Source organism: Melospiza georgiana, chromosome 5 (assembly GCF_028018845.1).
Source record: "Melospiza georgiana isolate bMelGeo1 chromosome 5, bMelGeo1.pri, whole genome shotgun sequence".
Taxonomy (NCBI): domain Eukaryota; kingdom Metazoa; phylum Chordata; class Aves; order Passeriformes; family Passerellidae; genus Melospiza; species Melospiza georgiana.
Genome location: NC_080434.1, coordinates 54,173,979 through 54,189,236, shown reverse-complemented (window position 1 = coordinate 54,189,236; position 15,258 = coordinate 54,173,979). Strand labels below are relative to the sequence as shown.

Here is a 15,258-nt window from a genome sequence, read left to right as displayed (position 1 = left end):
TTATTATTGTATGGAGTTTATTCTGAATGGTAATGCTTCATTGTCTCCATTTCTCCAGAGCCATGTTTTTCATTGTCTGGGGCACATAAATTATACCTTTAAGCTGAGTGATGGTATAATTGGATTGTCAGGACTGGTCCACTCAAAAGCTTCCATTAATCATAGGCAGAGGGTAGGAACAGAAAATTTTCCTTTATCAACAAGTTGAGAGTCTAAGGTCATTGGCTTACATTTTTTTTAAGCTGCTTGTGATTCCCTTTGCCAAGCTGCATTGACACTTAAATGATCAAAGCTGCTTATAAAGGCTGTTGCTATGTGTGAGCAGATTTGAATTTAATAAAGCTTGTAGGAGATAAATGTATATTCTGCTAAGACTGATTAAATACATTGCTGAACTAAAGCACATGAGATTGAAGCCTAAAGATACACTGAGCTGGCTGCAGCACATTGGCCAGAATTTCCTGATTTTACATCACAGTTTGGTGGAAGCTAAAACACTGCACTCTAAGTGAAACCTGATTGATCAAAGTGAGTGGGGACAAATGAAAGCTGATACAGGAGCCCATGAACTTTACAGGTCTACTAAAATTTCACAGCACTGACTGTGCCTCTTCCTGTATCATAGAATAGAATCATAAATCATTTAGTCTGGAAAAGACCTCTAAGATCATTGAACTGTGTTCTTGCCATAGAGGGTGCAAGATTCAGGTTTGAAATGTCACAATTTAAAAACTTGATTTTATTCCAATTCAGAAGAAAAACAAAGGTTACGACATTTTAGGAAACATGGTCACTTGTAAAAAAAAGCAAAGTAAATACTAGAACTATTACATTTTATGTTTGATTTTTTGTTATATATAAAATGTTGTTATGTATAATAAAGTATGAATTTGTAACAGAAGAGTAAGAGCTGTCCTCTCTGAAAACATTAAAACCAGAGTATGCTAAAAAATTCACTGTCAAAACTGTTAAAAATTAAGGTAAGGTAACATAAATCACAGAGTATGTTGAGTAAAGGGTTATTAGGTATAGTATAGGTTTATTAGAATTGAGTATAGGTTTATTAGAATTGAGTATAGGTTTATTTAGTATATTGAGTATAGGTTTATTAGAATTGTCTGCTGTATTTTAAATGTATGTATCTTTTGATAGTTATCTGTTATCTAGCTACTTTTCAACTAGAAGAGATTGGTCTTCAGCACTTCAGCAGAATTGTGAAATCCTTGGACACAGCAAAAATGCAACAGGTACAAAACATTTAAAAAAATAATTAGCTGTTCATTGTCTTTGACTAATCAGACAACTTTTCTCAACTTTGAGAATAAATTAAATTGAGAAATTACTGTTATTTTCTGTTAAAATTCAGAAATTAAATTAGTATTTTTTACAAAAAAAACCTTCATTTTCTTTACTTACAGGGAGATTCTTATATTCAGTCAAAGATCAATTTAAATGTAATTTTATAATCTGAGAAGGTCAAATAATCACATAATTTACAGTTTATGTAATTTACAATTGTGCTAAGTTGCACACTCACTCTTGCCTCTGCTCACATTATTTCTTTGATTATTTCTTTCTTTTCTCTGCTCACATTATTTCTTTTTCTTTCTTCATTATTTCTCTTCTCACATTATTTCTTTAAAACCAAGGTTTTAAATTGTGAAACTTTAGAGAGGAGATGTTTTTCCATATGCAATGAATCTGTTGAAACTTGCAGTTCCTGATGTTCAGTGTTCTTTTTCCCTTGAACAATCCACTGCCACTTTCATTATCAAGCCTATTGTGCTTCCATCACTTTTTCTCCTTCCCAAAAAATACTGGCTGGCTTGGAGCTATGCATGTACCAACTGGCCCAGTACAACATGCAACTGACCAAACCACTGCTGCCAAATAAAAAGTGGGACAACAAAATTCTGCTTCCCTGTCCTTTTCTGAAGTAATGAATTTGGGGTTTCCTCCACTATTTTTTGCTATTTTTATTGTAACTGTAGAAACATAATTATCTTCTGCTTCTCTTTCAAAATCAAAGTGCTAATTATCTTAAAAGCTAAGTTGTACAGAGGAGTAGAAGGATAAACTGAGCAGCAGTGCTTTCTCATAAGCCCTGTTTTCTCAGGAAAATGGGCTAAAAATTAAATCACCGGTGACACAGCATCTGTAACCTTTGATTCTCTAGATGTTTCAAAGCATAGCCTAAACATGCTGTTTGAATAAAAAAGATGGAATTAAAGAGATAGGCAAATATTAATTATTAGTACTCAAAAGGCTAAGGTTTATCCTCATAGTGATTACTTTGAATGTTCATGTGGATGCCAGTGTCTTTTGAATGATTAGAGTTGTTTTGCAATAGGGACAGAGTAGGTTAAATTGTCTGGTTTTAGATGGACTTACTATGGAATGTTTATTATTAATTCCATTCAGAGACAAAAATTAAATATTTCATTAACAGTTAAAAAGAACAGAGGAGTGGCTGGAAGAATTATCATAATCTGGTAGACAGACAAATCACTCTGTCTAAAATGCTCTCCCAGGCCCTTCTTTGGTAAACATCTTAGCCAGGAGCTACTGGATTGGATGCATCTTGAGCTCATTCAGCTAGCAACACAATTTTCCCACATCATGCCAATTACCTCTTGTTGATTCCATTCATCTAGCTTTATGTGGCTTAAGCATCAGTGCCCTGATGTTCTGGTTTAGATAATGCCTCTTTCCTTGTCTGGAATAACTAGTTTCTGATAGGGAAGTGCTGCATATTCCAATGTTGCACACCTGCTATCACTGTAGCAGGTGTGACTTGGTTTGCTTAAGTATCTTACCAGATCCTCATCACCATGGCACCTAGATTTCCTTTTTGCTTGTATTAGAACAGTTTCTTTGTCTCAAAAGTGATGCTAGATTAAATTAATGCACCTGCAGCAGAGGGTTTAGAAGCAGCATTTTGTCCCCCCAGCAACAGAGACAAAAGAGCAGAAGGCAGATCTGCAGCCTTAGCAACAAAAGTTATCAGAAATTTGGGAGCCTCCTTCAAGATGCTGACCTCTAGATTCTGCCTGATGACTATTGTGTCTGAGTTCAGTTAGGACACTGAAAAAATATTCACATATATTTATGTAGGACAGATTTACTTCAATTGAAAATAAATTTAGCACATCACAGGATGAGTGGAATTTTCTTCATCATGCAGATAAACCTCACTCAGATGAATAGTCTTCAGGTGAATGATGTCAACCTATGGGAGATTTAAGACCTTTCTCTTAAAGCCCTCTATGATGGAATCCATTCAACTCAAAGTCATAGCGTTTCCCTGTGTTTGATCAATGTTCAAATATTTTCATTTAGGCAGAATAACAATGCTACTTCACTTACACATGTTCATCTGCTGGAACAGCAAATCACAAGGTCTCGTTCTGTAATATTAAGAATATATGCAAAAATTTTTTATGGTATTTCAGAACCATAGGATAAAACCCATTCTTGTAACTTTAGTGTGATTATCCTTTTAAGAAATTAGCCATGCATTGCTGGTTCAAATCTATTTTTGTATTCTCTTATTCTACATGCTATTCTTCTACATTTATTTTAAAATTTAAGGGTATGTGTCTTAGAGAAAATACACTATTGAAATAAAAAGTTGAAGTAAACAGCTTTGTAATTTCTGAATTGTCTTGTAAAAATTACAAAATACAGAATGTTTTCTTTCTAGCCGTTAAGAAACTGTTTTTTCTGCTTCATGTTCTCATTGCTTCCAAAAGCAGTTCTGCAGAACTTCTGAGATAATCAAAGGAATATCACTAGATAAGAACTGGGCACAGTAATAGAATTTAAGATGAGGTAGGAATAGCAGGACATGATCAGCCTCATGGTGGATGGTGGGTAAAACCTGTCCAAGTTGGATCAATAATGTTTTCAGTCAGTGGTTGATCTGTGTGGAGAAACAGAACATGATGTTTCCTGCAGTTAATTCCTTAATTCAAGATTCAAAATCTTATATTGTGAATGTAAGCAGTTCAGCTTTGCAAATCCTACATGGATGTTAAGATAATACCAGATGAGGACACTTCCCATTTTTTATTTGTTTTCTAGAAATCTGTATGATCCCACTGTGTAAAAGTGTGTTAAGAATAACAAGTTCAAATTGTCAAAAGTAAGGTATTAATTCATCCCACCTGTAAAAGCGCATTACAAAACAGTCTTTAATTAGACACATTTGTGTTACTACAGCCAGAGTATACATTAAAATATAAACATGGGTACAATTCATTGCTGGTGTAATTCCATCACTTCCAGAAGGGAAATGGTTCTTCATTACCATGCTATCTAAGTCATGAAAATTTTGCAATGTTCAAGACAGAGGAGTAAGCAGAATAATGCTGTTACCAAATGACTACAAGTGACTTTGCTAAGGAGACAGAGCCTGGTGACATCCAAACAGAAATCTGAGAGAAGCCCCATTCTGTTGCTTTAAAAGCAATGACTGCTGATACTGGGTTTTCCACCTGTGTCACATGTGGCCAAAGACAAAACAGAAATATTAGGGATTTTTCCTAGCAATTCAGTTCACAAAATAGAAAAGTTTCTTTTGTCTTATCACCATCAGTGATAGGGATTATCCATACTAAGATTGTGGGTTCAGGCCCACTTTGGTCAGAAATGATGTCCAGTCATCCTACATTGCCATTTGCAATCCCTGCAGTGCCTGGATGACCATTCCAGGGCTGTGTTCCAAGAATTCTCTAGTATGATGCATATTGTGGCATATCCTTACTGTAGTATTTCTCTGGGGACTGTGACTAAGACAGTACAAAAATATATATCACAGTGTTGATATCTGATTACACAGTTAGATATCATCATTCTCTCTACCTCAGGAGTACATAATAGCATTTATCAATCACATAATTACCTAATTGTTTTAATTTAGGGGGAAGTGCTAGTAATCAGTACAGGACTGGAGCTGCTGTAGGAAGTCTCAAACTGTAACAGCCAGCTGTTAAATACAGCACTAGAAATCACTGGGTGCCTTTATTATAGTTTCATCAGCCTTGAAGAATTAGTTGAGTTGCTTTGTGAAAGATAGTTACAGCTATTATGACAGAGAGTCAGTGAGAGCTGAAACAGCAATTCAGAGGTGTGGTTTCACATGGCTCTGTAGTGGACAACTGACTGAAGCCTTTGAGGATGGACTGGGCTGTAGAAGAGGACACAGAGAGGGAGGAGTTCAGCTAAATGGAAGCTAGTGGAAAAAAAAGGGGGAATATTTACAAGTGACCACCTGTAGTATTTCTATTTCTGTGAGCTCTCTGAATACCTAGAAATTTGAAAGCAGGTCAAACCTCAGGGTCTGTTATATTTTAAGTGTATCAGCTTATGATCAATACTGTATTATAGTCCCTGTATACACACTTGTCTCCATGGGTTTTTATAAACTTCATGTATAGTCAGGGTTTCCCATGAGATCAGTGCTGTGGTAGGGGATATGTTCACTGTAATCACACCAGCTGCTGGGATACCTGGATGTGCAATTTTGTTACAATCACTGGTAGAAATAGTGTCTACACCGTGCATCCTTTCTGGTGGAAGTCAATCTAGACTTTTGACATTGTATTTACACATCGCAGAAGTACAAATTACTGTTAGGTGACAAATTAAATCCAATATGCATGTGCTACAATGGAAGATCCTCTGTAAGGACAATGAATGACTTTCTAGACCAATGGGATGAATTGCATCCCTCACCATATGCTTATTAAACACCACAGAACCTGGAAGCATCAAAAACCCAACTTCCCCACAATTCAACACTTAGTTTATAATCAAGCTTTTAGGGATAAAAGAACTTCTTTTGGATGGTGTGTTGGTAAGCTGACACCTGCGAATTTAGGGAGCAGCAGTAGTTTCTAGACAAGAATGGAAATCCAAGGGGGTAATATTCATTTAGTCCTGCAGTGCTGGTCAGTCTTTTGATTACCAAAAGCACAGTAGATTAAAATATGGCTAAATTTGAAGGTTAATTCATTGGAAATGGAAAAGACTATGGATTTCAAGTAGCAGGTTTTCTAAATCTGTTGGACATCTGCAGCCAACACCTTGACTCAAATCTGAGTGGTTTGTAGCTGAATTATTCACAAAGTTCTGAAGCACCTTGGGCCTGGCACCACATTTGAATTAAGAACTCCTTGGTAGTTCTGCAGAACTAAAAACTCAATACAAAAAATTCCATGGCTCTGTGTAAAACAACTTAAGGTGGGGCTCATGCCAAGTCTAATCTAATAAACTCTGCAAGTCTCCATCTGAATCTTCTCAAAGTGACAGTGCACTGCTTCCCAGTATGTCTCAAAATGTCAAAATTATTTAGTGGACCTTTTTGCTTTTACTGTGATTATTTCAGCACCATACTTGTACTTTCATTTCCAATAATTTTAATGGAAGAGCTAAGGTTCAAGTTTGGAATTTATATTGCTGTAAATGGTGCAGGCTGAATCTGAGTGCCATTTTTCAAGAGTGTTTCAAAAGGCCATTTGAATACTTCAAGATTTAAAGAAAGGCTTTTGACCTTCTGGTGAACTGGAGTGGCAAACAAAAGTTCAAATGTTAGTTGTTATTTCTCCAGCATGTAGACCCCTATAATGTATAAGTGTGCCAAATTTCAGTCTTTTCTTTTAATGGGAATATGCCATTAAAAGAAAAAGCCACATTGTATAGCATTTACTATAGTTTTCCCCAATTATCTCTGCCCAGTTCCCAGGAAGCTGAAAAGAATTTAAATCATCCAGGTGCAGTGTCTGGCCTGACATATTTCTTGGCTTCATGGGTCTTCTGGTTCCAGATAATCAGAAGTCCACATGGGTATATTAGACTCTGAAACTCTACTGTAAAATTATACTTAAATCAGTGTATTCCAGTAGTAATTAATTTTGAATAAAACCTGTAGGGGGATACAGTATGGGTAAATGAAGGTGGTATAGAATGTAATCATATCCCCTAAAGAGTTGCAGCTGAACCAATTACCAAAGATTAGGAGCAGGCCTGATGTTAACAGGCCACAGCTGTAGCCAATAAGAACAGCATTATAAAAGAGTGGATTGATGGGAACTGGAGTGAGATGGTTATTGCAAAGACCAGGAGGAGGCAGTGCTTAGAGGAGATGCCTATGAGAAACATCGAGGAGGTACAAAACTCTGGTGGTATGGAATCCTTGTACTATAATGATAGTAGAAACTTTGATCTATAAAACAACAAAAACTTTTTTTTTTTTTACAATGCTTGAAGCAAATTAAAGGTGAATCAGCACATCTCTGTGTTGCAGCCTGTAGTTTATTTTTTGTTTTGCCATGAAAAAAAAAATTTTAGTATCTAGAAGTGTCTCACAAAATAGAGCTAAAAGACATGGGACTGTCCACCAGCTAATAAGAACCAAAAAATACCAAGCATCTGTATTTGTAATGACAAGGTCAAATACAAGCAAGTTCTTCAGCAGTGTTTGTTTTAAAAGCAACTGTCTTTTTGGAGTCTTATATATACCATGTCTCAAATATTCATATTTAAAAGGAACCACTTATTATTAGTTTCTTAGGTTCTTCTTCAATGACTTGCACCTGAACACATGGATAAAAGATGAATGGAGTCACATCTATGATTCTGTGTATGTGAAAGAGAACTTGATTGATCCACTGTTAAGGTAAGTAGTGTTGAAGTAGCCTCTGGCCACCTTGAAGTTTAAAAGCTGGGGAAAGCTTCTCCTGAAAGCTCATATTTGTGTTCAAGTGTTTCTCCTGTTGAAGTCACCTAGAACCCTCCTTGTCTTCACAAGACTTTAGCAAGCCCTTTTACTTACCCAGAGGCAAGGTTCTCTCTCAGGAAAGTCCTTTCACAGCTGTTGTACATTTGCTTCCTAATGCTCCTGAGTAGATAAAACATCATATTCTGAAAAAAGTAAAATAAAAGGTTCAAATTATCTTAGAGGCATGCCTCATCAGTCACTTCAACATCTGTTTGACATTAACTATTTTTAAAAATGCCTGACTTCCCTGATTTTGGCTTTATGCACAGATTTGTTTGTACTGATGGTCATGTTGTTTGTACTGATGTTCTGAGCAAATCAGATAAACGTATAAGCAAGTATTTTAAAGTTATTATTTATTTACACAGTTGCAGCATCATTTAACAGCTTAAATGCTCTGTGGTGCAACAGCTCATTGGTTAGGTGGTGATATGGTAGCAACTGTACCCTTGCCAAACTGGAACATTTTCGTGTGGAGAAATAGTAGCTCTGCAGCCTAGTGGGTCACTTTTTAGTCTCATTTTTCCCTAGAACAGGTAAATTACACCAGTGTAGCTGCAGTCACACATCCTTCTCAATGCAGTATAGATGGCAAAAAATGTTAGACAAAAACATGCCTTGAACAATATCAGCTGAAAAGGAGTTTTGCATATGGATCTGTCATATCAAAGTCCGTAGAATAATCCTTTCACACTGTGTAGTTTATTAGCACTTTAGCAAATATATGACATATATTTGGTTTGCACTATTCTGAGTTCCCCTGAGTTCTACAGGGACCACAATGATATATGTGAAGTCAGAATTTGACTCAAAATATTCCATTGTAGTGATTCTAGTTATAATAAGTGCTTAGAGTAGTCTAAAAATACAGATAGAGAGGTATGGAGACACACATGCATACCCATGGAGCTCTTGCACATGCATGCAGGCTGAGGCTTAGGCCACTGCTTGTTTCATTAGCACCAAGTTTATTGGAGCTGTCCTTCACAGTCAGTTACACTTAGAGTAATGAGCCCATGTTTTGCCTGGAAGTGGCAAATGTAAGTTATACAAGAATGTTCAAGACTAGATTTGGTTACTGGGTTTGAAACATCCTTCAGGGGTCTGAGGATGCAGTGATGAATTTAGTCAGTTCAGTGGCTGCAATTCTTTTAAATGTGTCTTTGTGTTCCTCTTTCTAATATCAGTGAGGTTAATATAAAGAGTCTTATTTATTTTAGTGGAGCTTCATTGCTTGCATAAGTTACTTGCAAGCCTCACCCTGTAATAACAGTAACAGAATAACAGTCATATAAACAATTTACTGTAAATTTTCATTGTCATCTGCTTTTTAAGTTCTGGGGAAGCTCCATTGCATGTGTAATATATAAGGATATGACATATATAGAGGAAGAATATCTGGCTTGAAGCTGTCACTGTAATTAGACTGTGATACCCTGTTTGTTTTACCTTTAATCTGTATCTTGCTGTCAATCCTTCGAAGAAGTCTGAACCTTGATACAAGCCCAAAGCTACAGAAATCAAAATCTTCTTAGCTGCCCCCAGGGCTCACTGAGGGTTCATTTGATAATTCACCAAACTCCTTGTATCTTTCTGTTTTTTTCTGTTAGAACTGCCTGTGCTCTAAGATGGATCTGCATGTTCTCTGTTGGTACTCAGACCACTGTTCATAGTCTCTTCATCTAAGTATGTGAAGTGTGCAATTAGCCTATAGCAGCTGCTTTTCTGACCCCTAATCTGTCCCTGCCACAAAACCAACTGGCCAGATAGTTGTTTATTCTATAAAAACTGTGGCTATTTCACCACTAGTCATCTGGGTAGACAGCATCTATCAAGAGGTGAAATAACACAGTGTAGCTAAATCCTGAGTACAGATTCATAGGTTAGTTTTAATAAAATTGAATGGCAGAAAGCATTACAGAATTTGCACCAATGCCAACCTCATCTACTGTTTGTAAGTTTGTATGAAAGAGAAAAATAAAATAAACTTGAAAACTCTGGATTTATTTGAAGGTGGCAGCCAAAAGTGCAGCAACTGATTGAAAAGCTCACAGATAATTTAAGTAATCGTTCCAGCACTGTCAAGACTTCAAGAGTCACTCAGCCAAAGGAATTTAATTTGACTGCACCCAAGCCACGTGCCATTCCTCCACCTTCACCAGCACCTCTGCCAGTACTGCCTAAAAGACAACCTGTAAGTTGGTTTATTTTTTGAAAGACACTAAATTTCATGTATGCTTTTGCACAAAATGGTAGGGGAGTTAATAATCTAAATTCAGAGTTTTTTGCAAATGAGTTCTCATTAAAATAAATGGAGAAGCAGTTTTGCTGGAAATGAGATGGACTCTAGGTTTGCAGCTCCTTCTTGAAGGTGGAATTTTATTTGTCATAATGCTGAATCTCTAAAATTAAAGCTTTCAGTTTAAATTTATTGCTCATGTAAAAATGAGACTAGATTTGTCTTTGGAATGCTAAGTTATTTTACTTATTGTCTCAGATTGTGATTTAGTTACACTGGTACAAATCAGTACCACAGCTGATGTTATCTCATGGGGTAAAGCAAACAGGATCTGGGATTAAGCTACTATGACTAACTTAATAAACACTGCAAAATCATCTGTATTTAAATACAGTGGGAAGTGAGCTTAGAAATCATAGTTTTGGGCATTATCTGCCACCTTGTATTAGCACTTCAGGTTTTAAATAATACATGTGTTGAATGCTCTTAGAGACCATTTACATCTTAGGATGGCAGAGCAATTTAATGGTAGTGTGTTATATGGTTAATGGGATTTTACATTGAAACAGCTTAATACCAGGCTCTGAAAAACTGCATTTAATAACTACTTAATCAGTATAGGAATGAGTCATGTTGCTGTCATTTTAGAACTTTGTGCTGTGCAGCCCCTCTTAGAATAAATTTGCTTTAATGCAGATGCATTTAGTGAAGTTCATTTGTGTTGTTTGGATTATACTAAATTTGGTTTACTTTCTGGCCAGTTTACTTTGCAAATTTAAAGCTTGTGTGACTCTAAAACCATTAGTGTAGTAGTGACATAACTTCTGTTCATTTCTGTACCTCCCTCAGCAAATTAAGCGTCACTTTACTTTGCCACATTGTTGCCAGTGTGACCAGTTTACATCCTGAAATGAACAGAGACTGAAAACACAGCTCACATGGCAGGAGAGGGTCAGTAAGGTGAGACCCTGCATGGAGGAGGGTTCTCTGTAATTCAGAGGAGCACAAAGAAATAAAATAAAGAAATAAAACTCTTCCACATTACATCCTATGATCTGCTGCAGAAATGTTCTCATCCATTTTCTCACAAAAGTGTTCATTTTATGAAATACCAATTTTTTACTCATGAGTCTCATGCACCTGTCAAAGAATTTGTCACATGGTTTATCAGCAGGGGACTATTGTAGCCACAACCCACAGTTACTGTTCCACATTGGAACAACTGTACAGAACTATATGGAGGCAGCTGGAATTTGAGCAATAGGTTATTGTATCCCTGTGCTTGCTGCAATTAGTTCATTCTGATTAGCAGGATTATTTTATTTTTAGGTATTGCTTTCTAGCACTACCTTATTCCAGGCATTTCTTTCCAAGTAAGAGGAGATGTGTCACATACACTGGGTCAGGAGCTGGGATGGCACTGGCATCCTGTGTGCTGGGCACACACTGCCTTCCCAGGGGAGTGCTGGGCTGTGGGTTATTGCAGAGGGCAGGCCAGTTGTCCTAGTGACCTGTAAGGAGATGGGATTCCCTGTGGCATTCACATTGTCTGAAAAAAATCCCTTCGCCCAGGATTTTTCTCCTGGGAAGCTGAGAAGCCTCAGAGAGAAGGAAAACAATTTTCATCTCATTTGCTTCTCCTGTATTTTGTTCATGTGGAATGTGTTTGGAGATTGTTTACCCACAGGTGATTGTTTCATTGGATTCTGTTGTGAGTTGTTTTGACTCTTTGGCCAGTTGGGGCCATGCTGTGTCAGGACTCTGGAAAGAGTCACAAGGTTTCATTATTATCTTTTTAGCATTCAGTAAATATCTTTTCTGTTCTTTAGTATAGCATAGTATTCTTTATTATAATATTCTTTAATATAATATATTATCATAAAGTAATAAATTAGCCTTCTGAGAACATGGAGTCAGATGCATCATTCCTGCCTTCATCAGGGCATTCCCTGCAAATACAGTAATTCCCCACTGGCCTTGGAAAGTAACTGGCCTTGGGGTAGCATAGCCCTAGAAGTTTAGGATAATCATTTATCATAAATGTTCATCAAAAATGGGGGTCACTTGTAGGCGAATAGAATATAGGTAAATAAAGGTAATATAGAAAATAATTGTATCCCTGAAGAGTTGCAGCTGAGCCAATTAGTAAGGATTAGGAGCAGGCCTGATGTTAACAGGCCACAGCTGTAGCCAGTCAGAAGAGTGTTATAAAAGAGTGGATTGGTTGGTTGGGGGAACTGGAGTCAGTGGCTGCTATGAGGACAAGGAAGAGTCAGTGGCTGGAGGAGCTGCCTGCGAGAAACATCAAGGAGGTACAAAACTCTGGCAATGTGGAACCCTTGCCATGTAATGAATATAGAACCTTTGTAATATAATGACAGCAGTTACTAAGTGAAAAGGAAAAACATTTTAGTTTTGAGATTTAATTATAAAACAATTCACTTCAAATATTTGGTCTAAAGGTTATAAATTCATGTCTCCAGTGGCCTTGGCACACGTGCACATGGATGCAGACACAAGAGTGCCCATATGCATGCACACATTCACAAATACAGTCCTACAAGGAAAAATGAATGCTTTACCTTGAGGTGTGCAAAGGAAACAAATGCAGACAGGTGCCTAAACCTGATTACATGCAGAATTATTTAGACACGTTCAACTTTCTTGGATATCTTGGCCTAGAGTACTAAAATCCATTCTTTTAATATCAGCACTATATTAAAATGATAAGATTATGCAATTATTTTAAAATTTTCTATAAACCAGTTATATATTAAAAACAAAGGCTTCACTGGGATGTTATTGTAACACCATTCAGCCAAATTTAATGTATTTTTTAGGTATTTTTTCTATAATTTCAGCTGGGCTTCATGAGTGAAGCCACTGATTGTTTAAAATAATTAAATGAATGAAATAATTTAGCCAGTAGAGAGGTTTCTGTTTGCAAATAACAGACCCACCAATATATTTGTGATCTTATCTATAAAAGTAACAACACATTAGCAAATAGCATTGCATTAGCTTTCCCTTGTCCATCTTATGACAGTAACTTTAAAAAATAGAAGAGTAATGAGCACCAAAGTTCAAAGTGATTATTCATTTTTCTCTTCTTTAAACATCTTGTAGTAGCTGCTCCCTAAATAATCCCCTGGTTAAGGGATTTCCCACAGGCTATGTGAGGCTGACCACTGCCTGGGGAGGGAAGGCAAAGTTGGTCTCTCTTATTCCCAATCCCCTTTTTCACATTTGGATTAATTAGGTACAGTTTGGCCTTTTCTATCTCTGTTGTTGTAATTTACAATTTATTTATAGTGACTTTTTATCCTCTTCCAACAATTGGGTAATAGCTGTACTGTCTGGCTATCTGCTTGTACTCATCCCCATGGGCTAAATCACAATGCAAAGAATGTTTTTGAAACAGCTGATGGAAAAAGCTCCTCCTTCAATTACTTGGAATAAGCATAGCAGTTTCTGAGGAGAGATTTTCAGCTTACTCTGGCAGATGAGTGCAGTTTGCAGGTAAAGCACATGAGTAGGAAGAAGAGTGAAATAAACTGATATTCACTGCCTGTGGAACCCTTTGCAGATCATCTGGGCTTTCATTTCTCCATCTCTAAAAGCACAATACAAATTCTTGGGTACTTCTGGGAAATACTTTCACTGTTACTTCACTTTAAAAGCTCACAAGAATACTTGAGCAGTCTCACCAGTGCATTTAATTGCTAGCTTCTTCTGTTTGTGCATTTGTTTTACCTGTAGATAAAGATGTTGCATAGCAAAGGCAGTGCAAAGTCCATCAGATTCATGATTTTTTCAAGTGTAGTTCATTATATAGTCCAACAAAGCTAGATGGGATTCCCATGTTCCTTGAACTGACCTCCAGTACAAGACAGAATATATATTTTCCCCATTAGTTCTGTAACTTTTAATTGATCTAGCACACTTTTAGCAAGACAAATATTGAGGCAGGTGCCCAGTGAACTGTCAGACTCTCTCACCCACACCTCTCAAGGAGACATCCAGTCTTTTTTCAGAGCTTACTCTGGGATAAATTTATTGCTCAAGCAAATACAGAAATCAACCTGAAGTCCCAGTGTCCTGCTGGTTCAACTGACAGCCAGTCCTGTCCTGCTCATTTTAGCTGACATGTGATTGCTTTCCCAGCTCTTTGATGCTGAAAGGACCCTCTGAGTTCTTTACCTGCCAAACATTTAATCCACACCCCCAAAGGTTTTTCCTTACAAGGACATTGGGACAGCCATGGTAAACCAAAGGCCCTTTTTGCCTAGTGTGTTTTCCCAGCAGTGCTTAAACACTGAGCTCTGGGAAGACCAGAGGGATGGAACATCTGCTTTTCTCCAGCTTCCTTCTTAGGGTCCCACCATTTCAGCTCCAAGACCTCCTTGGTTACAATGAAGTTCCTGGGTATTTATTAAACTTCAAAGGATTTCTCTTCCCTGAACTTCTTTGGAGTCTGTAACTTGTTCCTACCACCACACACAGTGCCACTTTAAAGCTTTACTTTATTCAGCTGCCATATCTGGCTGCTGTTGCTGTGAAAGTCAAGTTTATGAAATGCCAAACAGAACTGTTCCCGTTCTGGAAATATTTTTCTCCACTTGATAGGGCCTATAGGATTTATTATTGCTTTAGCCTTTCTTGAGCTACTTCCAATATTGTCTTTCTTTCTGGTCTTTTGAGCAGGGGTTATGTTATATTGAACAGAACTGAAAAGCTGGGTAGCTCCAACTAATTGGAATCTGTCCCTGTCTTCTAGAGTGGCACTAATAGAAAAGAATCAATATTTTAAAAAATTAACTGCTGCTGTTCTCCAGTAAAAGTAAATGAGCTTTTTTTGCCTGCAAGAATGTGTCACTTGGAATGTTTTATATCCCCTATTCTAGAGATTTTTGTCTTTTAATATAGGTTCCTCCAAGCATCTATAAGCCTCCAAAGGAAAGAAAGCAACTAGAGGAAATCAAAACAAAAAATATCCGAAAAGCAAAAGTAAGTGTATTTTGTTCTTCTTCTATCCTTTCCTTTCTTCTAAACTAGTTTTTCTTTATTGTTTTATCTTCACAAATCTTAAACTTTATCTGAAATATATCTGCTTTTGCAACTAAATAGCTCATGCTTTTTCTCTAGAGTCATGAAGTTTATCTCTTCTGCTCTGTTTTAGCACTCTTTTCCCCACCTTCTTTATTTTATTATTGATAGTCCAGGACAAGGTTCACCTTTT

The 15,258-nt window shown here is 36.9% G+C and overlaps 1 protein-coding gene across 1 annotated transcript in view; it reads left to right on the top strand.

Annotated features, from left to right (window-relative positions):
* The window catches only part of CFAP99 (cilia and flagella associated protein 99), a 52,971-nt gene that overhangs the window by 14,849 nt on the left and 22,864 nt on the right, over positions 1–15,258 (top strand). Inside the window, exons 4-7 of the mRNA XM_058024387.1 lie at positions 1,153–1,247; positions 7,566–7,678; positions 9,794–9,974; positions 14,946–15,026. Of these exons, the coding sequence (XP_057880370.1) occupies positions 1,153–1,247; positions 7,566–7,678; positions 9,794–9,974; positions 14,946–15,026 (470 nt within the window). The remainder of the gene's footprint in view (positions 1–1,152; positions 1,248–7,565; positions 7,679–9,793; positions 9,975–14,945; positions 15,027–15,258) is intronic.